This window comes from Saccoglossus kowalevskii, chromosome 15, assembly GCF_978046115.1.
Source record: "Saccoglossus kowalevskii chromosome 15, keSacKowa6.1, whole genome shotgun sequence".
NCBI classification, from domain to species: Eukaryota; Metazoa; Hemichordata; class Enteropneusta; family Harrimaniidae; genus Saccoglossus; species Saccoglossus kowalevskii.
The window spans coordinates 29,520,711-29,547,333 of NC_140655.1; the positions used below are offsets into that span (position 1 = coordinate 29,520,711).

At 38.8% G+C, this 26,623-nt stretch overlaps 1 protein-coding gene across 2 annotated transcripts in view; it reads right to left on the reverse strand.

The window, feature by feature from the left end:
• Positions 1-321: 321 nt before the first annotated feature.
• Positions 322-26,623, reverse strand: part of LOC100369081 (exocyst complex component 8-like) — a 42,938-nt gene continuing 16,636 nt past the window's right edge. Inside the window, exons 3-18 of one of the 2 annotated variants that reach the window (XM_085490692.1) lie at positions 22,363-22,458; positions 21,952-22,046; positions 21,527-21,669; positions 21,185-21,264; positions 20,797-20,870; positions 20,411-20,522; positions 19,578-19,724; positions 19,392-19,443; positions 18,284-18,428; positions 17,820-18,000; positions 16,908-17,038; positions 7,383-7,502; positions 2,689-2,794; positions 2,483-2,577; positions 1,872-2,039; positions 322-1,165 (exon numbers count right to left, since the gene is read on the reverse strand). In XM_085490692.1, the coding sequence (XP_085346818.1) occupies positions 1,070-1,165; positions 1,872-2,039; positions 2,483-2,577; positions 2,689-2,794; positions 7,383-7,502; positions 16,908-17,038; positions 17,820-18,000; positions 18,284-18,428; positions 19,392-19,443; positions 19,578-19,724; positions 20,411-20,522; positions 20,797-20,870; positions 21,185-21,264; positions 21,527-21,669; positions 21,952-22,046; positions 22,363-22,458 (1,841 nt within the window). In that variant the 3' untranslated portion in view covers positions 322-1,069. The remainder of the gene's footprint in view (positions 1,166-1,871; positions 2,040-2,482; positions 2,578-2,688; positions 2,795-7,382; positions 7,503-16,907; positions 17,039-17,819; positions 18,001-18,283; positions 18,429-19,391; positions 19,444-19,577; positions 19,725-20,410; positions 20,523-20,796; positions 20,871-21,184; positions 21,265-21,526; positions 21,670-21,951; positions 22,047-22,362; positions 22,459-26,623) is intronic. The other variant, XM_085490693.1, reaches the window with a different exon arrangement.

Here is a 26,623-nt window from a genome sequence, read left to right on the forward strand (position 1 = left end):
TCAAAATTCCATACCTTGACTTGACTCAACTCCAAGTTTAGTAATGCCTGGTTTTGTATAACCATCGCAACCATATTTCCCATGGACTATGCGTACTGACCACCATTGTTAAAGTCATGGCTCAAACCCAGTTTGGCCAACTTGTTCAATAGTAGCAAAAGAACTCCCATTCACATCTAAAATTCCAAACCATGACATCTAGCAAAGCTCAAAGTTCAGAAATGCCAGACACTTCCGAGTGTATGTATCATGAATCTACATTAACAAGAACTGTGGGCTGATTACGAATCTACATCGAGACAAAAAATAATAAAATGAGGCTAGGCATTGTAGATGCATTTATTATTTACATAATATACAAATTGCACATATAATTCAACATATTTTGAGAACACACATTTTCGAGACAAAATAAAATTGCTCTGGCATCACAGGAGTAGTATAGAGAATATCAAAGCGTTCGAAGTTTAAAGGCCGGTGGTTGTCGCACTGAGTTCTGTTCAATACACAACGCCTGTAAAATACATTGTTTTTTTACAAGAGCACTGAAAGTGTTGCTATACATACTGATATTCTCAATGATAAAAAGTGCAAAAGCATGCTCAGTAATTTAAGCAAGAAATAGTATAATCTGAAACACTGCAAAATTTCAGCTGTCAGCATGAAAAACATTGAAAAAGAATTTTCATGATGGCAGTATGAGGGCTCTATACCCAAATTACTTCGTGGCTTTTCTACACAGGTATTATATACACTCCAGGAAGTCGCAAGATTGGGAAAGCAATACTTTACAACTATGGATTTTTACAACTTAACAAACCAGATATTTTACTCTTATTTAATTTGTATGTGTGTTTGGACTCTGTTTATATTTTGGTGAGTGAAAATAAGGCACACTAGAAATCAGCTGTGCTAATGTGTGAACAGTGTGCAAAGGTGCATTGCAATGCAAGTGTCTCAATATAACACAATTATTTATGTTATTCAAAATGTGTAAATGTTGCAAATTACAACAATATAGGGAGCAAGTTTCTGCAATTTGCTGCACAGATGCGACTAACTATTACGGCTATATAAGTACACCGAGCGATTCCACTTGTTGTTTAATCTTCTGGTGTTCCTTGTAAAGATTTGTCAGCGATTTTACTTGATGTCCAATTATATCCTGAAAAGTCAAATTATTTCTAAATTTAAAATACAGATTTTTAAGCGATATATAAAGGCCAGAGGTGTATATGCTCAAAGGTTACAGGTGAAAAAAATCAAAATCTATCAAATTCTATCTGGAAAGCAATAGCGAAAAATAGACCCAATATCAGATAGTCATTTGCAACCAAAAGTTTCCACTTTCTATGTTGTTTATTTTTTATATCATGTAAATTTCACATTTACTCAGGTCTATCTCTAGGTACATCTTTTGTGTAGTTTTTATTTTGACTCAAACAATACAAAATTATATTTTTTCCCCTTGCCCTCCCAAAATATCAAACATTAGTTTTCGAATGGAGTGCCATTATTTTAGTAATTGACAACCTCTGAGCGTACATCAAAAATTGTGTGTCAAAAGATGCTGAATCAGGAACTGATCCCCAGGACACATGAACACTAATCTTCTGGCAAATAAACCCACACCATCCAAGAAGTACCATAATAAAGTTTACCTTCAAAGCACATCACCCCAGAAGTACCATAATAAAGTTTACATTCAACCCACATCACCCCAGAAGTACCATAATAAAGTTTACATTCAACCCACATCACCCCAGAAGTACCATAATAAAGTTTACCTTCAACCCACATCACCCCAGAAGTACCATAATAAAGTTTACCTTCAACCCACATCACCCCAGAAGTACTATAATAAAGTTTACCTTAGTCTTGGTTTCTGTCAGTGGAATCATAGTATTAAATATAAATTCTATGTTCTGTAGGATAAATTCTCGTTCTCTAGTGTGTCTATCGCTGACAGCGAATGATGCCAGAATATCGACGTAATGCTGTAACACCTCCATCATGCTATCCACTATATCTGTATACAACTACAGAATAAAAATATGTGGCATTAGTTACTGAAATGAGTGCTACCAATAAGAATACATGTAGACAAATCTGATGAGAGGTGCACCCAAGGCATATCTACTATAGTCTGTCACAGAAACAAAACAAAAAACTGTTTGATAGATTTTGTTAGCTGATTGCGCATGCGTCAGATGGCCATAGTGTGTCATTGTTTACAAACAAGGGTCTACCATGAGCCTTTGCATTCTTAGCGTGTGTTGTTCTCATCACTTGGGACTCAATTCCTGCATGTGCGCAAGTGACGACTCCCCCACTTTAAAGCATCTATTGGTACACTAAAAACCACATTAAACAGTGACGTAATCAGTGTTTTTTGTTTGTTTTTAAGAAGAGGTTATTTTTCATGAAATAAACATGAAATTCACTATAATTTTAAGGCGATGTATTGACAATTCTCACTTACCTCAGGGATATACAACTTCATTTCATTGTCAAGAAAATTAATAAAAGCTTTAGTAAACATAACAGTACTGGAAGACAGATTCACCCAACACTTGTCTGAAATTTAGAAAAAACGTTTTATCTGATTTAACTGCATTGTCACGAGATGAAAATTTCATTTAGAGACGATTGAATAAAACTGATAGTATGTATCACAGGTAAACTCACCATAAATATGAGAATTGAAATTAGCAATCCCAAGTTGCAACATTTCTTGAGATAACTGAGACGCTGACTGAGAGTTCTGTAAGTTCAAAGGTCGCCATTTCTCATCCTGGAAATGAATGTAGGTAACAATTGCGACTTGTAATTAATATAAATATGATTGAAACATGCAAAAAATGCAACTTGTACATATCACCTATTATAAACCACTTCAATTTTATGGCATTCTCGAGGACGAAATTTTCTTTGGGGTCCTAGAATTAGGCAGAGGGTTTTCCGAACCCGCCTATTCACATAGTTCATACCCACCATAGACTCCGGTCAGTCAAAATGACTATTTTGAACTGTAGGCAATAATCAGCGATTCTGCCAATGACAGAGAGATAGAGTCTAGGACAGGGGAAGCCCTGTGACCCCAAGATTCTTTTCCCTTACGTCATGAACCACATGACCGAGCCCATATGGCGGCCCCATCAGGGCTGGATATCCACTCTGGTTCCTTTCTCTCCACATCGAGGACTCAGACTAACGCTACGGAAAGAGTGTATGCTTGAGGGGGGGAGGCTGAAGCTAGCACTAGTGAGTTAGGAATCGCACATACCTTATGAAAGGGTGTCGCCAGACTGTTTCCTCACCCCTGGAAGGTGGTGTGCGATTAGCTCCACATGGTATTCCAGGCACCAATAGAGGATTTGGTCCGCTAGGACTGACAACGATGGGGAACGTGCCCGCCCTCCTTCTTGAAGGAGCCACCACTACATTGCCTGTGCGGAGCAGGACTCTGTCATCTCGAACTACGGGTAGAAAGCGTGGTAGTGTTAAGTACACTGCTTTCAATTCGGGCCGGTTGATATGGTAGTCCCGAAACTAATGCGGTAGCCATATCCTTGGGCTTGTTCGTCCAATAGATGCGGTCCCCAACCCGAGTGGGTCCAAGGGGGCCCCCTGTCCGAGGTTGGCCAGTGACGACCACCAGGGCAGGGCTTCCTTCACTTGGTCAGAGATCGAAACCCGCCTATCTAGTCCCCATAGGAGAGCTCGATATTGTAACAACAAACGCTGTACCGGGCGGCTGTGTAGTGCAGCCTGGGGAACCACCCTTCAAACCGAGGTCATCATTCCGATGATCCACATTAGTTCTCAGAGGGACACTGAGGGAACGCTGACTAGGCGTTCGGCTAGGCACTGTTTCATCAGGGCGCTGTGCATAACCCGAGCAGGGGGGCACCCGATATTTGAATACTTGGCCCGGCTGGGCGATTCGAAGGAGATGGCAACTCGCTGGGTGTATCCGTATGCGCAGGTAGGCCCCGCTTAAGTCTAGTGGGGCTAGCCAGTCGAAACGGTGGATGAAGACAAGAACCCTAAATGGAGTCTCCATGTGGAACCGATCAAGGTACACGGACTGATTCAGTCTGCCTAGGTTCAGAACTGGACGCCCGCCACTTGTAGATTTTGGTACTACAAACACATTTGGGTAGAAGCCTGGCCTTAGTTCTGGGTGTACGGTGCCCTTTCCCAGCAAAACTGCTACTTCCTGCGTGATTGCTTCCGCCTTGCGGGAGTCCTCTGGCAGTGCCCAATTGGGGAGACACTGACGAGGGAGATGGAGATTTCAGCGGTATCCCGTAACAAAATGTCACCACCTGGAAAGGTCCAGGGACCCGCTGTCTCCCAAACCGGACTACACTGGTGCAATCTGTGTATGACAGGGATATGTGGCCATGGGTTCGGCTATTGCGAGGAGGGGTGCTCTCTTCTCCCATGAGGTGAGTTTCCGCAAGGCCTGAAGTAGTCACTAAGTTGTGACCTGGCCACTCGCCGAACACATGCTTGTCCCCCCGGTTGCAGCTGCCGGGGTAGGACAACAACCCGAGGAGGGTTGGGAGCCACCACCTGGCCCTTTCCTCCCTGGGGACGTGCCGCTACTCTTCCCTCCCTCCCTTGCCTCCTGGCTAGCGGACGACGCCCTAGGGCATTGTGTTTTCTGTGCTTGGGGTGCCCTCCACTTACCCTTGGCAGGGCCAACTGGCTAGCGGATTCGATCTGAACGCTCTGGTTCATTGCACTCTGAAGCTCCGAGACTGTACCTGCCATTACCCGAACAAGGTGGGGACGTACCCACTGACTCAGTTTGTCGTCACGTAGATGTGCGGTGGCCCACCAGTAAATGTGTCGCCTGGTCTAGGAGGCTGGTGCGTTATGCCGCCGAGGTCTCCAGAGTCCTGGGTGCGCACAATAACGAGATCAAGCAACTCTGCCCTCAGGGCTCGATGGGTTGTCTTTGATTGGCAAGAACGCCCATGGAACGCGACTGTCCCCCTTTGCCCAGTTTGCCAAACGGAAATTTGTGGTACCGGGGTCTGGGGAAGGAGCCTTGTGATCCAGTTGGGGGTGTTTTGGTCTCATTCCACACTATGGGTCTGATCCCGAAACCAAACCGACCGGGTAGCGTTTGGTCCAGCATGAAGTGTTGCCTAAGGTTTTTCCCCACCCGGAGGCCTTAAGCGTTACCTCCTCTGCGGCTGACCAACGTCCACCCATCAACACCGTTTGCGCGCCCTGCGTCCCACTCCGCACTCGGACGAACAGGGAGAGACGTGCTGACAGGGTTGCTTGGATCCCGACGCCCATAAGCGTTGAAGCAACCCTAGGTGGTCGCCTTAGGATCAGGGGTGGGGTATTTTACATCGTATCACTATCGATGATACTCCGCATTATGGATGGAAGACTCTGAAGGACCGCCCGAAGTACTGGCTGTATCCAACACGAGCGAACTGTGTCTCCCTTCACTTTAAATATGTGAGAGAGAGGGTGTTTGACTGTGCGTCTTATGGCAGGGTCGGTTCCCTCTGGGGAGGCCCGTGGGTTGGTAAGAAGGGAGTCAAAACCCACAGCGGAGACCGGACACAAGGATAAATTCATTACCGTTGTACCAGTACCGCATGGTGAACCCCGGCTGGCTGAAAGTAGGGGGGGTCAACGTGTGCCCTGCCCTGAAAGCCCTGCCCCAAGATCGGAGGCTTGGCTGCCAGCACCTCCAGAGGAGGCCTGGTGCAATTAGCCTGAGCCTCGGCCTCATCCAAATTAGTGGGAGAGCCACGACTGGGAACGGGGGTTCCCGGAAGAGACGTGTTTGAATGCAAACATGCTTTCGTGTTTCTTCCTGCTTGCCCACCGAGGGGCCGCAGTGGAGACAGCTCGCTCCGACTCTGTCTGATCTACCTGGCCTGCCAGGGACGCAATTGCCCCGACAGTCCTTTGACCAAAGCCCTCAACTCGGAGACAAACCCGGCGCCGTGCGAGGAAGGGTCCACAAAGGGATCCGCAAGGGGCCCCATAGGAGGAAAGCCTCCAGGGGCACAGCCTCGCTGCAGCGGGTAAACTACTGCCTGAAAAAACAGACTGTGAGGATGCCCTCCGTTCAGCGGGGGAAACCGAGAAAAAATATCGGTACCTCCACCATCGGGCCTTCTACTCGACGTCCCCGTACACGAAGCACCGGTAGCCGAGCGTGAGGACTTTCCACTCATGCCAAACACGCAACTCACTTTAACCGATTTTTTTACTTGACGCGCGACCTTGCTGTGAAGAAACGAGTGACGCGGTCAGTCTCAGCGATCTTGATGGCTCTGAAAGAAAAATCTCAGGCCTCAGAACTCCAGTGAAAAACACGCCTTCACGACAAAAACCCCGAACCCCGCACGCAGCTACGACAAAAGTATTTCGGTAGTGGGTTCTATGCTGGTAAATTCTGAATACAACCACTGCACAGTCGACTCGAAACACAAGGAGACCAAAAAAAACGGTAACGAGCCCTGGTGCTGTCATTATATCTATTCATTTCTAAATACCTAGATCAAGCATAAAATGAAGACATGCATGAGGGAAGCGAATTACAGTAGGAAAAGGAGACGTAACGAAACCAACAAGTGATTGAGCTACGTCGCCAGGGTTTTATTTCTTTGTTGTGAAAAATAATACACATAAAGGGGAAAACCACACGCGGGTAAAAATGGAAAATTTATCCTACCAGCTACAATGTCGGATGCCGTGCAGCTGCAACAAGCCAAGCAAAAACAAGGACAGGAAAAAAACAGGCGATCCAGGCAGAGACGCGAGACTTGATCTCAAATGTAGCAGTGGCTTCTTCAAGAAGGAGGGCGGACACGTTCCCCATCGTTGTCAGTCCTAGCGAACCAAATCCTTTTTTTGGTGCCTGGAATACCATGTGGAGCTAACCGCACACCACCTTCCAGGGGTGAGGAACAGTCTGGCGACGCCCTTTCATGAGGTATGTGCGATTCCTAACTCACTAGTGCTAGCTTCAGCCCCCCCCCTCGAGCATACACTCTTTCCGTAGCGTTAGTCTGAGTCCTCGATGCGGAGAAGAAGCAGATTGGATATCCAGCCCTAATGGAGCCGCCATATGAGCTCGGTCACCTGGTTCGTGACGTTAGGGAAAAGAATCCTGGGGTCATGGGGCTTCCCCTGACCTAGATTCTATCTCTTCGTCACCGGCAGAATTGCTGATTAATGCCTACAGTTCAAAATAGTCATTTTGACTGACCAGAGTCTATGGTCGGTAGTTGAACGTAGTGAATTATGGAGTGTCTTCATGAATACCATAATTTTTAGCAGTGAAAATTAAGCTGTTTACACTGCCTAATTTATCTAAAGTTTAAAAAGATATTTACCATAGTTCTGTGTTTGGTAGCTTCCATCAAGAGATCTTTATTGTGCTTTAGAGTGTCACGAATATTTTTAAGTAAGAAACCATCCAAAGCAAATGATAAATCCAATCCAATTGTACACATCTGAAATATAATAATTCAGTGAACACAACCAGAGCTTAGCAACTAAAAAAAAATAGATATGCAATTTGCACTAAGGCTATTAACACATTTCCGAGTGGGCATTTATTCACTTATTTCATTCATTTATTCACTTAATTGGAAATCATTGACAACTCGTTCAGCATTTTTTTTTCTCCAAAAGGAAGTTATATTCCCCTGAGCCCGGCATGGTAAATGAAAGATGTAGATATGCAATTTGCACTAAGGCTATTAACACATTTCCGAGTGGGCATTTATTCACTTATTTCATTCATTTATTCATTTAATTGGAAATCATTGACAACTCGTTCAGCATTTTTTTTTCTCCAAAAAGAAGTTATATTCCCCTGAGCCCGGCATGGTAAATGAAAGATGTAAATATGCAATTTGCACTAAGGCTATTAACACATTTCCGAGTGGGCATTTATTCACTTAATTCATTCATTTATTCATTTAATTGGAAATCATTGACAACTCGTTCAGCATTTTTTTTTCTCCAAAAAGAAGTTATATTCCCCTGAGCCCGGCATGGTAAATGAAAGATGTAAATATGCAATTTGCACTAAGGCTATTAACACATTTCCGAGTGGGCATTTATTCACTTAATTCATTCATTTATTCATTTAATTGGAAATCATTGACAACTCGTTCAGCATTTTTTTTTCTCCAAAAAGAAGTTATATTCCCCTGAGCCCGGCATGGTAAATGAAAGATGTAGATATGCGATTTGCACTAAGGCTATTAACACATTTCCGAGTGGGCATTTATTCACTTAATTCATTCATTTATTCATTTAATTGGAAATCATTGACAACTCGTTCAGCATTTTTTTTTCTCCAAAAAGAAGTTATATTCCCCTGAGCCCGGCATGGTAAATGAAAGATGTAGATATGCGATTTGCACTAAGGCTATTAACACATTTCCGAGTGGGCATTTATTCACTTAATTCATTCATTTATTCACTTAATTGGAAATCATTGACAACTCGTTCAGCATTTTTTTTTCTCCAAAAAGAAGTTATATTCCCCTGAGCCCGGCATGGTAAATGAAAGATGTAGATATGCAATTTGCACTAAGGCTATTAACACATTTCCGAGTGGGCATTTATTCACTTATTTCATTCATTTATTCATTTAATTGGAAATCATTGACAACTCGTTCAGCATTTTTTTTTCTCCAAAAAGAAGTTATATTCCCCTGAGCCCGGCATGGTAAATGAAAGATGTAGATATGCAATTTGCACTAAGGCTATTAACACATTTCCGAGTGGGCATTTATTCACTTATTTCATTCATTTATTTGGAAATCATTGACAACTCGTTCAGCATTTTTTTTTCTCCAAAAAGAAGTTATATTCCCCTGAGCCCGGCATGGTAAATGAAAGATGTAGATATGCAATTTGCACTAAGGCTATTAACACATTTCCGAGTGGGCATTTATTCACTTATTTCATTCATTTATTCACTTAATTGGAAATCATTGACAACTCGTTCAGCATTTTTTTTTCTCCAAAAAGAAGTTATATTCCCCTGAGCCCGGCATGGTAAATGAAAGATGTAAATATGCAATTTGCACTAAGGCTATTAACACATTTCCGAGTGGGCATTTATTCACTTAATTCATTCATTTATTCACTTAATTGGAAATCATTGACAACTCGTTCAGCATTTTTTTTTCTCCAAAAAGAAGTTATATTCCCCTGAGCCCGGCATGGTAAATGAAAGATGTAAATATGCAATTTGCACTAAGGCTATTAACACATTTCCGAGTGGGCATTTATTCACCTAATTCATTCATTTATTCATTTAATTGGAAATCATTGACAACTCGTTCAGCATTTTTTTTTCTCCAAAAAGAAGTTATATTCCCCTGAGCGAGGTATGTACGGTACCCTCTAGAAGGCATTTGAGACCAGTTTTGAGACTCTCCCACAGAGGAACATGCCATTTGAGACCGTGTTTGAGACCGATTTAGAGACTCTCGGATGCCACATAGACCGGGAATGAGACCGTGTCTGAGACCAGCTTTAGAGACTCGCGGATGCCACATAGACCGTGAATGAGACCGTGTCTGAGACCAGCTTTAGAGACCGTCAATTCGCGCAGTCTGATTGGACAACCATCTGACATCAGAAATTGTATTCTACTCTTTTCACCATAGATTTAGGAACGGAAAAATTGTTGTTGATAGATTTGTTAGCGTACGAGAAAATTAAAACGCTAAAAAAAGAGAAAAGAAAACGTGACAACAACATGAATATCTCATCTGGAGAATAGTTTGACGACATACAAGACTGTATTATGATTTAGTGTATTCTGAAATATGAAGCTGGGAATATTTAGTAACTGTGTTAATTTGTTTGTAGCAGTTGACGTATTCGTTAACAAACCCGACATCATCCAGAAAAACAGGCGCAAAATTCACCCAGTTAGCCAGTTAACGGGTAGTAACAATGATCTGTGGCCATCGTTAACGATTGTATTTGAGTTGCAAGTGTTTCTTTATTTGTCAATGCTAGGTTGGGACGAAAAAAAAGATTTTTAGCTCCATGGGTGAGTGGGAGTACGTCATAATTTAGAGAAAAGTTCCGCGATTTGCGTGAGTACTAAGTATCAACCATGGAACTATAAACCCCTAGTTCCATGGTATCAACAAAGGTGCGTAAAACCGCAGCTACCATTGGCTGGCGGTGCCCAAAAAAGGCGGCGTCCTGGCAACCAGGGAGACGGCTGTTCATTTCCCTTTAGCTGCAGGCCTGCTTTAGCTGTATTAGTTCTTGGCGCCAATGAGCAACGAACGAGATTACGTTTGTTGAACGTTGGGTCGCATGAGTTCCTGTTAAGCGAGTTAACGTGTTTTTACCGATGATAACTACACTTCTGTGATTATTTCAACGCTGATATGCCCATTCTCATTTTAACGAAACATATTACTACTGGTTTATACTTCGTGTCCATCTCTAATTTTATTTATACAAGTTAAAATGGTTAGATTGAAGTGCTCGGGCTCGTACTTCTATTTATTCCTAAACCTTAGACCATGGAACTATATTAGGGGTTTATAGTTCCATGCTTAGACCCAATACACTGCCCCTCTATCCCGGTCAAGCAACGCCAACGCCAGAATTTTTTTTTTTTTTTTCAATCTGGGTTGCGGTTAAACAAACCTCTTGTCCACGACAGGGATAGAGGAACTCGTCACAAAACATGTACTTTATTTCTCCACATATTCTATGAATTCGTGTTTATGGTTTATCTCGGAAATGTGTGCTAAATAACTCCGTTACCGAACTACATCAGTAACAACCATTGTACTAGTAGTTTTCGCGTCCATTGTGGCAAATTTAACACCTCTGTGAGGTGTGACTACTTTTGAAGCCTTCTATTGTTTTCACGTAATCGGCGGCCCGTGACATTACCTCCATGGTTTCACTGACGTAAAATAAAATATTTCTATGGTAAAAAAATGGTGTGCGTTAGGAAGGCTTTTTTATTATTTATTTAAGTGGGTATATCAAACAGTTTTTTCTATAGTTTGCATAGAACCGTGATCACAGGAAGTGCTATTCGCACTTGGTACTCGCATATGGTACTTTTTCTGGTCATGCATTCAGTAGATGTATGTTTGGGTACTAAATTCAGTGCAAAATGCATGTACTGTCCAGTTATGGAGTACTATACTAAACTCTAGTATATTTTTATTCCTTCTGTTTTAGTGTATTAATACTGCATACTTTTACTATTATATGTAACTATTCCCTCCGGGGAGTGAGTATGTGTTAATAAATAAATAATAATGATAATATTTATTGCATTTCTATCAGTACAGTAGCAATAAAAGTATAACCAAGTACAATAATAATAATGAAATAATAAAGAAAAATGTAATGTAGTAATTTTTTTTACTAATACTAATAAGTTCAATAATAATAAAACTAAGACTAATAATAATAACATTCAAAACTGAATAAATGAAATAAATATACGGGCTGCAGTACCGGATAGTCATCTGCAACCACGTGAGGCAAAGAGTGAATCCCGGGGGAGTGAACAAAGAACTGCAAGTTGGAAATAACCACTTTTTTTTCTTTTAGCAATGCAAAGCAATCTTATTACTAGTATTATGAACTCTGGTAATAATCTCGCCATATAATTGTATTAATATTAACGTCACTATTTGCATATACATGTTTCAGGTTGGACGCGTTCGGTGTCCGGGGTTTTCTAAAAGGTCGTGTTTTAGACTAATAATAATAACATTCAAAACTGAATAAATGAAATAAATATACGGGCTGCAGTACCGGATAGTCATCTGCAACCACGTGAGGCAAAGAGTGAATCCCGGGGGAGTGAACAAAGAACTGCAAGTTGGAAATAACCACTTTTTTTTCTTTTAGCAATGCAAAGCAATCTTATTACTAGTATTATGAACTCTGGTAATAATCTCGCCATATAATTGTATTAATATTAACGTCACTATTTGCATATACATGTTTCAGGTTGGACGCGTTCGGTGTCTGGGGTTTTCTAAAAGGTCGTGTTTAAACTTATAAAGACCGACATGGTATATAAACAGGTGCGGGCGGAGTTCATTATTCCACAGTCCCTCTATCCCTCTAGAGGGACTGTGGATCAACGAAGCACTTTAATAAGACATTCACGTACAATTTCGTATGCAAAATGAGTAAGGACAGAGTACATTTTGTCGTGATATTGCTCGACCAAGTTTTGCCGTGATTGCGTTTCGGGCATATATCCGATAAAAATGCACATTTACGCATTCTTGCGTTTGACTAGATCGGCATAGTTTGTAATTCTTTCTAGTTTGTCAAAAAATAGACGATAACCTGTGGCTGCGAAAGAAATCTTAAGCAGTTTCACAATTCGTGTTTCTCTGCCTGATGTCCGTGAACGACCTATCAATCATATTCAAAATTGCGTGGGAACCTAGATGATACTTTGTAGCAACACAGTTGAGGGACTGTGGTAGCAAGTTCCAGTATAAATGTAAACAATGTCGCCGCTGATGTTCTTTCGTCGTTGCGCAGCCTAGCCAAAATAATAAAATGAGGCATGGGCACGAACACGTAGGTGAATACGATAAAAAAATATTACGACCCGGTAATCGATCCAAGATGCTCTTGCCTGTGAGGTTATGGAAGATAATATTATTAGTAATAATAGTAATAATAATAATAATAATGCAAGGACAATCAACATAAATATTATTTGAATATACAGTTCTCTTAGTTATCTGGGGCATGGAGGTAAAAAGAGATCCTTTTCTAGCTCCATGTCTGGGGTAAAATGTGGTCGCTCAGAGACAAGAGATTTACTCTACGCAACCTAATTTATGTATGTGAATATATTTATTGAACATTGCAGCATAGATCGTGTCACTTTAGAATGAACTGTGCATACTAGTATACCCGACTTGAATACGGATTCCAACAAGCTGCCTCGTCACCGGAAATGAATTGTTTATTTCACTTTACAGGGCTCAAATCAGTAACTATACACATAAACAAAAGATTAGGACTATCTACATTTAATGAACGATTGACAGTTGCCGTCGTTGAATAATCAGTCAAATTAGAATACTAAGCTCCGCCAAGCCACAGTCCCTGTGATAGAGGGACTGTGGCCAAGCCCATGGTTAGTATTCGCCAATAACAGTTCGATGACAATTGTTTGCTTCATTTTTTAATGGTGGAGTTAGTCTGTCTCTTGTTCACTAACAGTCACACACTGTTAACATCTGAACGTGTGAATAATTTTCTGTCATAAATTCAGACAGCCATGGTCAATATTTTATTTTACGTCAGTAAAAATACGTGGTCACGCCCGTAAAAAGGAATTCCTGCGTCACGCGCCGCCGATTACGTAAAAACAATAGAAGTCTTCAAAAGTAGTCACACCTCACAGGGGTGTTAAATTTGCCACAATGGACACGAAAACTACGATGGTTGTTACTGATGTAGTTCGGGCACAGAGCACACATTTCCGAGATAAACCATAAACACGAAGTCATAGAATATATGAAGAAATAAAGTACATGTTTTGTGACGAGTTTCTCTATCCCTGTCGTGGGCAAGAAGTTTGTTTAACCGCAACCCCGGATTGAAACACACAAAAAATGTCTGGCGTTGCTTGACCGGGATAGAGGGGCTGTGTATTGGGTTTGAGGTTTAGGGCTAAATAGATGTACGAACCTGAGCACTTCAACCTAACCATTTTAACTTGTATAAATAAAATTAGAGATGGACACAAAATATAAACCAGTAGTAATATGTTTTGTTAAAATGAAAATGGGCATATTAGCGTTGAAATATTCACAGAGGTGTAGTTATCATCGGTAAAAACACGTTAACTCGCTAAACAGGAACTCGTGCATATGCGACCCAATGTTCAACAAACGTAATTTCGTTCGCTGCTCAATGGCGCCAAGAACTAGATACAGACACCGTCCCTCAAGGGACGGTGATACAGATAAATGGAAATGAACAGCCGTCTCCTGGTTGCCGGGACGCCGACTATTTTGGGCACCGCCAGCCAATGGTGGCTGCGGTTTCACGCACCTCTGTTGATACTTAGTACTAAGGAACGCAAATCGCGGAACTTTTCTCTAAACTATGACGTACTCCCACTCACCCATGGAGCTAGCTCCATGACTCGCCCCAACCAGGGAGCTGTAATGAGCTCCCTGCCCCAACCTAGTATTGCCAAATAATTCAAATACGATTGTTATCGATGGACACAGACCATTGTTACTATCCGTTAACTGGCTAATTGGGAGAATTTTGCGCCTGTTTTATTGAATAATACCGGGTTTGTTAACGATTATGTCAACTGCTACAAACAATCAACACAGCTTCATGTTTCAGAATACACTACATCATAATAATACAGTCTTGTATGTCGTCAAACTATTCTCTACATGAGGTATTCACGTTTTCTTTTCTCTTTTTTAGCGTCTTAATTTTCTCGTAGCTAACAAATCTGTCAACAATTTTTCTGTTCCTAAATCTATGGTGAAAAGAGTAGAGAATACAATTTCGAATGTCAGAGGATTGTCCAATCAGACTGCGCGAATTGACGGTCTCTAAAGCTGGTCTCAGACACGGTCTCATTCCCGGTCTATGTGGCATCCGAGAGTCTCTAAATCGGTCTCAAACACGGTCTCAAATGGCATGTTCCTCTGTGGGAGAGTCTCAAAACTGGTCTCAAATGCCTTCTAGAGGGTACCGTACATACCTCCCTGAGCCCGGCATGGTAAATGAAAGATGTAAATATGCAATTTGCACTAAGGCTATTAACACATTTCCGAGTGGGCATTTATTCACTTAATTCATTCATTTATTCACTTAATTGGAAATCATTGACAACTCGTTCAGCATTTTTTTTTCTCCAAAAAGAAGTTATATTCCCCTGAGCCCGGCATGGTAAATGAAAGATGTAAATATGCAATTTGCACTAAGGCTATTAACACATTTCCGAGTGGGCATTTATTCACTTAATTCATTCATTTATTCATTTAATTGGAAATCATTGACAACTCGTTCAGCATTTTTTTTTCTCCAAAAAGAAGTTATATTCCCCTGAGCCCGGCATGGTAAATGAAAGATGTAAATATGCAATTTGCACTAAGGCTATTAACACATTTCCGAGTGGGCATTTATTCACTTATTTCATTCATTTATTCATTTAATTGGAAATCATTGACAACTCGTTCAGCATTTTTTTTTCTCCAAAAAGAAGTTATATTCCCCTGAGCCCGGCATGGTAAATGAAAGATGTAAATATGCAATTTGCACTAAGGCTATTAACACATTTCCGAGTGGGCATTTATTCACTTAATTCATTCATTTATTCATTTAATTGGAAATCATTGACAACTCGTTCAGCATTTTTTTTTCTCCAAAAAGAAGTTATATTCCCCTGAGCCCGGCATGGTAAATGAAAGATGTAAATATGCAATTTGCACTAAGGCTATTAACACATTTCCGAGTGGGCATTTATTCACTTAATTCATTCATTTATTCATTTAATTGGAAATCATTGACAACTCGTTCAGCATTTTTTTTTCTCCAAAAAGAAGTTATATTCCCCTGAGCCCGGCATGGTAAATGAAAGATGTAAATATGCAATTTGCACTAAGGCTATTAACACATTTCCGAGTGGGCATTTATTCACTTAATTCATTCATTTATTCATTTAATTGGAAATCATTGACAACTCGTTCAGCATTTTTTTTTTTCCAAAAAGAAGTTATATTCCCCTGAGCCCGGCATGGTAAATGAAAGATGTAAATATGCAATTTGCACTAAGGCTATTAACACATTTCCGAGTGGGCATTTATTCACTTATTTCATTCATTTATTCATTTAATTGGAAATCATTGACAACTCGTTCAGCATTTTTTTTTCTCCAAAAAGAAGTTATATTCCCCTGAGCCCGGCATGGTAAATGAAAGATGTAAATATGCAATTTGCACTAAGGCTATTAACACATTTCCGAGTGGGCATTTATTCACTTATTTCATTCATTTATTCACTTAATTGGAAATCATTGACAACTCGTTCAGCATTTTTTTTTCTCCAAAAAGAAGTTATATTCCCCTGAGCCCGGCATGGTAAATGAAAGATGTAGATATGCAATTTGCACTAAGGCTATTAACACATTTCCGAGTGGGCATTTATTCACTTAACTTTGTAGTAATATATTCTTGGGATATGATGACTTTGAGATGTTTACACAGAGTTAAAATCAATGCATGATTTACTTCTCCTACCAAATTCCATGTCCCACTTTTTGTAGGATAAACACCATCCAAGTTTCATGAATTAGAATAAGCCATTTTGCGCAAGCCATGGTCGAAAACTTGAAATAGACGCAAAAAATCATTCGGGAATTTAACGCAACACTATTCAGCGACATTTTGAATCAAAGCTTAACCTGTATCACGTGACAAGCAACCAACTTCATAGCAAATTTAACAGTCTCACTCATTTATTAAGATGCAAATTTATTCCCGTATCCCCCAACTTTAAGTTTTTGAGAAAAAATTGTATCATTCTTGCAAATAAAAATTGGCATTACCAAAGTGAATGCACCAATATCTACTGGCAATCCTTGAAAGCTTTTGCTTAGGGCCTAAAAAACGTGCAAAAGTTTTGTGCTGTAAACATTTTTGCCCCCCCCCCCCACACACACTCAAAAAAAATGGTTTGACAAAAAACATTTCCTTTTGCAAAAATAGCCTCAGACTGCGGAGTGTTGTACTTGTATTCTTTATTGTGTAACAATTTGTATTGATTTATTATTAACACTTTGTGATGCATGTTGCATACTACCATACACATATATGTGAATAGTGATTCATTCATACCTTTTGGCAGTGAATCTTAGCAATGGCAATGCATTCAGCAACAGTATCCAGATTTGATTTACTTGCAAAAGCTTGTCTTGAGAAATGACCTACAAACGTATTCAATTCAGCTCTGGCCCATACCACAAAGGCTAAAACAAACAATAATATCATGAACATGTACAGTGGAACTAACATGCAGCAATGAATGCACGTCGGATAAGGCTTTCATCATATCCATTGTTTTCAGCATGATATGATTAATTTATTGATTTGATTCCAAATAAAAATGTCTGAATGTTCATGTGTATGTTTGTATTTAACATGTAAATATGTAATGTAATATTTATTATTATACATCTGTCACCATAACGCCAGAAGTTACAGCGCGCCGTAATTTTGCAGTATTTTACGGGGTATTTTCATCCTACCATATTAGGAAATTTGAATTCCAAATATGAAATGATTACACGCATAATAACGCGCAGTCTATAAATAAAAACAAACATGGCTGCCACACACACAAAGAAGTTTGCTGATTTCGTTCGAAACGTTTTGGATTTCAATATTCCTATGATGTATCCTTGGAAAGAAAAGATGTATAATAATAAGGTTATTACAAGGATACCTCAAAGTATGCACTCAGACAGTACGATGTTGCATCGACCTCCGCCTTGTTTTGGTTGATACTCCAGCTGTACTGTCTTCATGCATACTTTGAGGTATCCTCGTAATAACCTGATATTATTGAAAGAGGATCAGTGATGCACATGCAGATAATTATCGTCATTGATGTAAACAAATTTGTTCACAGTGAACTATTTCTTTTGTTGTAACCAGCACAAGATTGACTACACAACACATCAGCCTAATGCAATATACGAACCCTGTCATTGTCTCAACAGAATCGCAATACATTCAATATCAACTTACCAGAAAAACAGCCTGTGTTATTAGCAAACTCTTTTTGGAATTCTCTACCAGTTTCCATCAAATGTGTAAAGAATATACTGCAGAGTTTATTAGTGTAGACATTAGTGGCACCTTCTATTTTAAGTCTTCTGATGGCAAGTCTGATTGCAGCAGAACGATGATTCAAAAACAAACGACATGCCTGCAAGTAGAAAATATGCATGTATAATTTATCCATAAAGAAAAGCTGCAGACATACAGAGAAAACAGAACCACCTTGTAATGATCTATCAGCTGATACTTACCGTGCTATGTTTTCCTAATCGTATCAACTCCATGACAGCTTTGTGTCACACCAGAACCACCTCGCAATGATCTATCAGCTGATACTTACTGTGCTATGTTTTCCTAATCGTATCAACTGCATGACAGCTCTTCGTGTCACACCAGAACCACCTCGCAATGATCTATCAGCTGATACTTACTGTGCTATGTTTTCCTAATCGTATCAACTGCATGACAGCTCTTCGTGTCACACCAGAGCCACCTCGTAATGACCTATCAGCTGATACTTGCATCTCTTGCATTAAGACTTCAGTTAACTGTTTCACTCTATGATCTAATCTAGATCTGTGATAACAGGATATAAATAATTGTATTTAGAGATTATAAACGACAAGGGATGGTATTTGGAAGCGAATAATCAATATAAGACCTCTCAAAGGGAAAAATTTGACAGGAGATAATAACAGAGTGTAAGTAAAGTTATTGTCTCCTTAAATATGCTAATTTCGTGGTCTTGATTCAATTAGATATTTAAGCCAGTTTATTCAGTTTCGAGCAGGTCTTCTAGTGCCAGATATATAACCTTGCTTCAGCCAATCAGATAGCTAGCTTCAGACTAACCTTGTTATTAAACCGGTACTTAATATATACATGTACTATTGTATTTGTTATACCATATTTGGAAATGAATGTTTACTAGATGCACATATAAATCATATGAATTGTGTGCTAATAATAAGAGTGAATACGCTACACAAGATTACTTTTAATAATCTCTGTTTGTGTTTACAAAATCAATATTTTTTCATGATGTGCATTCACTATAGCTGCATACTCTGGTCTTTTAAAATACGACATGACATAGAAATTAAGTTTAACTCTACACTCAATTTGTCCAATGTTCTCACTATTGTGAGCCAGAAAATCAGCAGAGATTTTTTCAAACAAGGGAACAGGGGCGCAGCGCCCTCATGCCATGGCCATGCGCCCCCTTACCTTGGGGAGCAGATCCTTTGGCAACCATAAAATTCTGAATGACCAGGGATCACATGTGGCCACAGCCTTCAACTGTGATTTGTTTGATAGTAAGGAAGCCATAGAATGCTCCATTTTAACTTGGAATTATCAAAAACTTCACACCCTGGGAGGGAGAACCCTATCTCCCCCCCACTTAGTGGTGCCGCTGAATTGCAGTGCTCCTTCTTGCAGTTTTTTTTCCAGAAAAACCCTGAAAGGCATGTGTCAACATTAAGCACTGTCTAGGAATGTGGGTTTGATTGAGATCTCTATTAATATTACCATACTTACCTAACTTCCTTTAATGATGAAGATGATGGGATGTCTTTAAGATACTCGTTTGCTGAGAAAATAAACAAATAACAGTAAATCATTATCATGTATGACAATATTCATTAAATATGAATTATTAAATAATCACAACTCATTACTACTGCAATCTGATACTGGGTAAGATAGTACAATTTTCATACATACTTTTCTCAATTAGGTCTACAGCGCCCTCAAAGTCCCTCTGTGCTATCAAAACATCTAAATCTTCAGGTAGTTCAATGAGCCAATCAACATGAAGAGGACTTTCCACTGATGTATTGGATGACACAATGGCATTAATTTCAAGAAAAGCTGAAAAGTAATACCATTTATAGTTTTGAATGTTTGACATATACAAAAAGTTAAATAAATAAATGAATGAATAATGCCAAAAATTGCCATTCCAACTCTGCAGCCAATCAGCGACGGCCTTACAGTTCGATGACAATTTCGGTTTCAAATACACCAGGAAAGTATTCTATGTTCTTTTATGTAAATAAGGTGTTCATATGCAAGGGATTTTTCCACACAAAAACAACGAATTTGGTTGAATTTTGTTAGCGATTGGCTTAATATTACCCCCAACGGGTCGTTTGGCTGTGAAAGATTGGTACTTTTCCTGATTTGTAGGATTCTGAAAAACGTGTTTCACAACTTGTCTCTTATTTAGTTTCATGCCGTATTCAAGATGGCGGCCACATATAATAAATATTGCATTTATTTTATTATCACTTGTGCGCCAAGTGACAGTGGTTAATTACTACACAACATGGTGAAATCTTATCTCTGGTTATTACAGTTTAATTTCAGTCTTACGACTCTTAGTTATAGTTGATTATTTTTCAGAGGTAAAGAAAATTGTGAAAATAAGAGCCAAGCAACACATCACATGCAGATACTGATTTTGTTTTTTTTCTGTTGAAAATTTCAGCAAGTGATATGTGATCATGACACTCAACCTGTAATTCTGTCAACTGTCAAACTTGTGTTGTACTTACGATTGGTTCTGTCAAAGGACTCACTAGAAGATGATTCCAAGGACTCTTTCTTTTGTGTATCAACAGATAATTTACTCTTCTTGGTCAACTCTAAAATATCTAACCATTCTCGCTGAAATGAAAAAAAAAATTGATTGGGTATGCCTTGATCAACAACCTTGGCATACATTGGGCATGAATTCATCTTAATCTTATAATTCTCTGATAACCCACCATAAACAAAACAGCTGCCTTACAGTGACTTATCTGTCTGAATTAGATCTGTCAAATCTATCTGATTCAGTTTACTATGTAATATAATAGAAGGCTTCAATATATGATTTCATATACCGGTAGTCACTAGTGTCGACGATACAACTGGCAAAAGCACATTTCATTTAGTTTACCTTTGCCTTTGGGCCATCACACTGGTACATATGTTGGTCAGGAAACATCAATAACTTGAAAGCATTCTTGACAGCTACGAGAAAAACAGTAACACAACAGTAATTCATCATGGATATGATATGTGAAAATAGAATAAGGGCATTTAACGAGTCAATAACAACAACAAGGACAAACATCATATTCTCATCATATTCTTTGGGGATTTCACTACGCAACAAATGTCAATTTGAGCAAATAAGCTATGTTAGCATTTTAAGTACAGTATTCTAGCTATTAAACCTGTACCCACAAAACCAGGTGTGAGTCTTGACACATACACACACGTAACTGACAATCACACAAAGTCAAGAAGCACCAAGATTTACAAGATTATTGATAGCTACTTACGTCCAACATCTCTGGCATTCACAACTGCTAAATTATCAATTTCAAACAATGACAGAAACTTGTATCTCAGGGGGCCCCTTCTGTGTAGCAGAGAAGATAAATGTGCAACGAGAAAAGTACCAAATTTTTTAAATATTGCCATAAAAATATTTTAAAACGGAACTTCATATGCCAATAAAGTGTATGGATACATGGGATAAATAATATATACCTCTTTTTATTCTATCGCATAATCAACACTAGCACACACAGTAACATCCCTACAAAAAGATTTGAAACTCATCAATTGCAAGAAGACACAAAAAAATTGTTTATATAATAAAGTAAAAAAAAGTTTCTTACCCATGTGGTATATATGTGGTAATCATAATACTGTCATTCAACAAGAAGGCATGAACTTTTTTAATTTCTACAAAAGTGTCTGTATCTAATTCCACCAGATCGCTCTCATGGACCAAATATCGACCCGGAACTTCTGTGATTCTCTAGTACAAATACGAGTGCACAAAATTTTTTGCAAAATTACAAAAGGAAACTATCTGTACTGTAACACCATATATTTTCATGATTTAAGCACTATCACTTGTATTCAAGTTTATAAATTTGGCAGGAAAAGTAAAAATAAGCTTTATTGTTATTTAACATGGATTTAATTGAGCAAATTTTTCTCATCAACAAAAATACGGAAATAAAAAAACTGTAAATTATTGATGCAGTTACAGTATGAACTGAAGCAAGAAATTATACATAAAGTAATTTCCTCATACCGTACATCCTTCAACCTTTTCAAGCAATGATGTCAGAGTCTTCTTTTTTTCATCTTTGTCTTTTTTACTGGGATCCTGGTCTTGTTTACCATCATCTACAATGACAGGAGTTCACTCAATTCTTACATACATGTACAATGTTAAGACTTTTAGACCAATGAATATGCACCAATTCCTAAACCTGAGCCTAGAATAACTTCAAACATGTAAAAAATAGAGCACCAAGATCAAAATTGTACTAAATCAGACTTACTACAATTTACCTCAAGATATCAGGCAAGCTACAAAAGAAACTTACATACATGCAACATCATTTGTTCAAGTCAAATGGGATCTTTTGACTGAGACGATTGAGGTGGTGTAATTAGGGCAAACTACTAAGATATTTTTGAAATTGTTAACACCTAGTACCTGATGCTGCGGTGACAGACATATCGAGTATCTGACCAATCAGAGACTTCTGTTCTGTTAATATATGACTTAACTGATACATTTCACTTTCCAATACTACGAGAGAATACTGTCATAGAAAATAAATTGAAGAAGGTATAGCACAAACACATGTTTTCAATCTCTAATGTAATGTTATCCCGCACGAGGTCCCGCCAGGCTCCAAGTAAAGTTGTATTATCGGTAATGTTTTTTGGAAGGCTTTGACATGTCAAGTAATATACTGAAGAATATTTTATTTTCACTTGGAATTTATTTTCACTATTTTCGCTGAAGGGATGATTCCGTGAAAATAAAATCCAGCGAATATACTTTTTTTCCTATATTTCACATTCAACTCATCAATCAAAGAAAGCTTAGAAAGAACTCCCATGTGCCGAGAGTATTGGAGACACATTAAATATAATTCGAAATTACTTAGCTGAAAACTAATTATGCAAATCAGAAAATTAATATGACCAGATTTGAGTGTAAAACTAATGAGGTCTGCGCAATGTAACAGAAAATCTATGTCTCCAAGTTTAATTGAAATGTGATTAGAACCAAAAAATTATGAATTATTATGCTTATTAGGGAATTAATATGAACAGATTTTTACCCCAAACTAATTAGGTTTGTACATTGTCCTAGATCATCTTTGTACTAAGTTTCATTGAAATGGAATAATTAGCACCGTGAAAACTCCAAAATTTCGACCCCTCTAAAAATTCGATTGGCTATTTATTTGCCGGGTTTCGGTGTTTTATTTACCTCCAAATTTTCGACTCCACTAAAAATTGCCGACTCATTCTTATTCGAAAATTGCGACCAGTTTTAGTTTTCCCCCAAACGAAAAAAAAAACCGATGTGAGCGTTCAAACGGGACCTTCCTCGAAGGCATGAATCCGGGTTTCTGATTGACTGAGAGATTTTTATTTTATTGGTAACGAAAATATATTCTAAACAAGTAACCTGTAGAATGCTGTGTGGGTAATATTTTTATATTGATTTTTGTTGCATTTGCAGCAAATAGTTACCAAACAATGAGAAATCTATAGGATTGGATATACCTCTCAGCTGGCTTCACATGCATAGTTCAAGACTGCCTAACCGGTGCTTATACCAGGATTTAGTTGCAGCACTGTGGTCTGTGGTTACAGCTTCATTTTCCGAGTAATCACAAGAAATTGACATTACAATAGAAAATAAAAGACTGGCACTCCCATACAATTAATAGCAAGTGAAATTCCTGGAATTGAAACATAGATTTTGAAGTCACTGGTGTAGGCATTGAATAACTTCAAGTTGGCATAAAGACGAGGTAGTTTATTTAATCAGTGCTGAACTAGAGGTTGAAATTATAATTAAGTTCGTTGTCATATAATTTCTCCCGAATTCAAATAGAATACACTGGTGAAAGGATGTTTTTGAGGTGTGGTTACATTGTGTATGGAGTGGTAGGGTTGGGTGTCATATAATTTTTTCATTTTCAACTCTCATGAAATCACACAGAATTTCACTTAATTTATTTTCGATGAAAAGTTTTCAAGCATACGGTGTGAATCAAATTTTCACTGTGCTGTGTCAAGTCTCAATAGAGTATGAGGGAAATGGCATTTTCACTGGAATTTATTTTAGCGAAAAAATGTTCACAGTGAAAGGAAGTATTCCACATTATTACTTATATACTGCGGTTTATTTTGATTCGTCCCTGAAATCAAAATCGGTACTTCCACACCCCATATGCAAATGAGGTCTGAGAGCGAATAAAGTAGTCCGTTCAAGAGTAGCGTTTTTCGAAACATAGCAGAAATAAACAATATTTAGAAGTACGATACTTTACGTTTGGGTACATGAATATATTTGCCGAGTGAAATGAAATTTGAACAACAGTAATGGTACTTCTAAGCAGTAACTTATTTTGACTAAAACTAATTTGCATATCACCCATGCAATGATGTTTTTGGTATTTTCACGGTCAATATGCAAATGAACATGGTATTGGCGATTCGCTCCACTTGGATTGCCCTTAAAATCACTTTAATTTTGTGTATCTGTGTGTGTGTGTGTGATTTCTAGTGTTTTCACGTATTAATTCTTCTGTGATTTGTTTGGCTTGGCCGATTTCGCTCAAACTTAGCAGGTAGGTCACACCTTCACCCTAGTTATCAGGAAATGTATCTCCTACAAATTGTGGATACAACACCTCAGACATAGCTCATTTTGCTCAGCTTAAGTGTGGGCACAAAGTTACTATTGGTAAAATCTGAAAACAAATTCTGACCACCGTTTCCATGGAAACAGCCAACAACTGAATTTTTTAATACCTTCACGTCAAATGTATCACACCCCACATTTCTATGATTAAAAGCATGGACGTAGCTCATTCTAATCCGCTTGAGTGTGGGCAACAATTTACTGAGATTTTTTTTGGCTTGGCTAATTTTGTTTATAATTGACAGGCAGGTCGTACCGTCACTAATTGGCAAAACAATCCTGGTCCACAGCTACCATGGCAACAGCCAAAAACTGTTTTTTGAATACTTTCGACCCCAAATTTATTACCTCCCACTAGTCTTGTATTCATGCCTTTTATTTTGGCTACGTTGCACACCGGTAAGAGATCACCGACGCCGACATTGTTACACTGTATCAACGTAATCCCGACGCAATTTTGAACTTTGAATGAACTGTAAATGCTGCCTGCAATCTAAAAAATACTATCGGTTGGAAATAATAAATTTAAGGGATTGTTCAGTTACTCTGGCCTGGGGGGGGGGGGTGGCAGATTCCATTTTGTCAGCTGTAAATCTCAGTTGACCCACCCCTATCAACAAAAAAAAGTGGGCGACCCCCTAACATTATATTTTAAAACATGCTGACCCCCCCCCCCCCCCCCCGAAAAACAAAGAAACATTAACAGTTTTGGCTCTGACATGATTACAAAATGTATGATGTGCATTGAAAATATCGTGGTTTGCCGTAATGTTTAGTGTTTGCATTTAATAGACCAGTCACCTTAGGAGGGGAGGGGAAGCATAAATCCAAAAAACGACTACAGAAAAGGCTGCAGGAAGTAGGGAAATCTACGCTGCTAAAGATAGTAAATAAAAACAAAGCTGTGGAGTACTCACTTGATAAACGCCCTTATAAAATAGGAAAAGAGGATTTGAATCTAGGCGGTTTGAAAACTAATTTGGATTTAATATATCTTTCATATCTTATAGACCAGGAAAGCTTTACACCTGAAGCACAGTCTGTGCTTATGAAAACAATTTGATTTTTGTATAAATTTGTGTTGGATTTTGGTATTTTACAGAGCAAAATATGCATATTTAAAAGTTAAAAAAACAAAAAAAAAACTATTTATTCATATACATGAATCCATTTAACTTTTTTGATTTGCTGAACAAAAACTGTCACTGCTCTTTGTACTAATTGCTGTGTTTTTCCGTCTCCAGCTACAATTGGATAAATCCAGTAAATATCTTATACAATGGTGACTTCAGACTATAAATAAAATAATCTGATATCACATGGACTTGGGATGTGTTCAAAACTTAACTGTATAATTGCATGGAGCTCTGTCGCATTGCATAATCTGTTAGTTATTTGTCAACTTCAACCCCAAAATATTTAGCCTATAACATTTTTTGCATCAACAAATTTATAGGCAATATGGGTAATAGTTATTATCAAGAACACATTTGTACGATTAACTTTTTAATCTATTGTTCTGAAATAAAATTTTAAAAAATATATGCACAAGCGCGTGTGTGAATTGTGAAAAACAGGGTGACCCCCCCCCCCCATTCGCAAAATCAAAATCAGGGTACCCCCCCTACTGATCCACCCCCAGGCCGAAGTAACTGACCAATCCCTAACAACAGCATACGTCCTAGCAATAAAATAAAATGACTTCTAAGGACTGAATGTTTTTTTGTGAACTTTGTATACGGTGCCCGGTTTTAGTTATAAACCGACGTTAGCTTCACGTTCATGTCCTACCATGGCAACTGCCGAAAACATATTGTTAGTTTTTTTTTAGTGGAGTGGATCGCCAACCGGCTTGTTTTCATTGGCAAAATCGTTCAGCAACATGTTTGGCATATTAGCTGTACATCACATGGACTACTACGATTGAGAGAACTTTATGTATGTTGAATGAGTTTTATAAACCCCGAAGGGCTCTTGGAAGATCCACCCGCAGTAAAATTAGCGATTGCCATGGAGGCGCAACCAT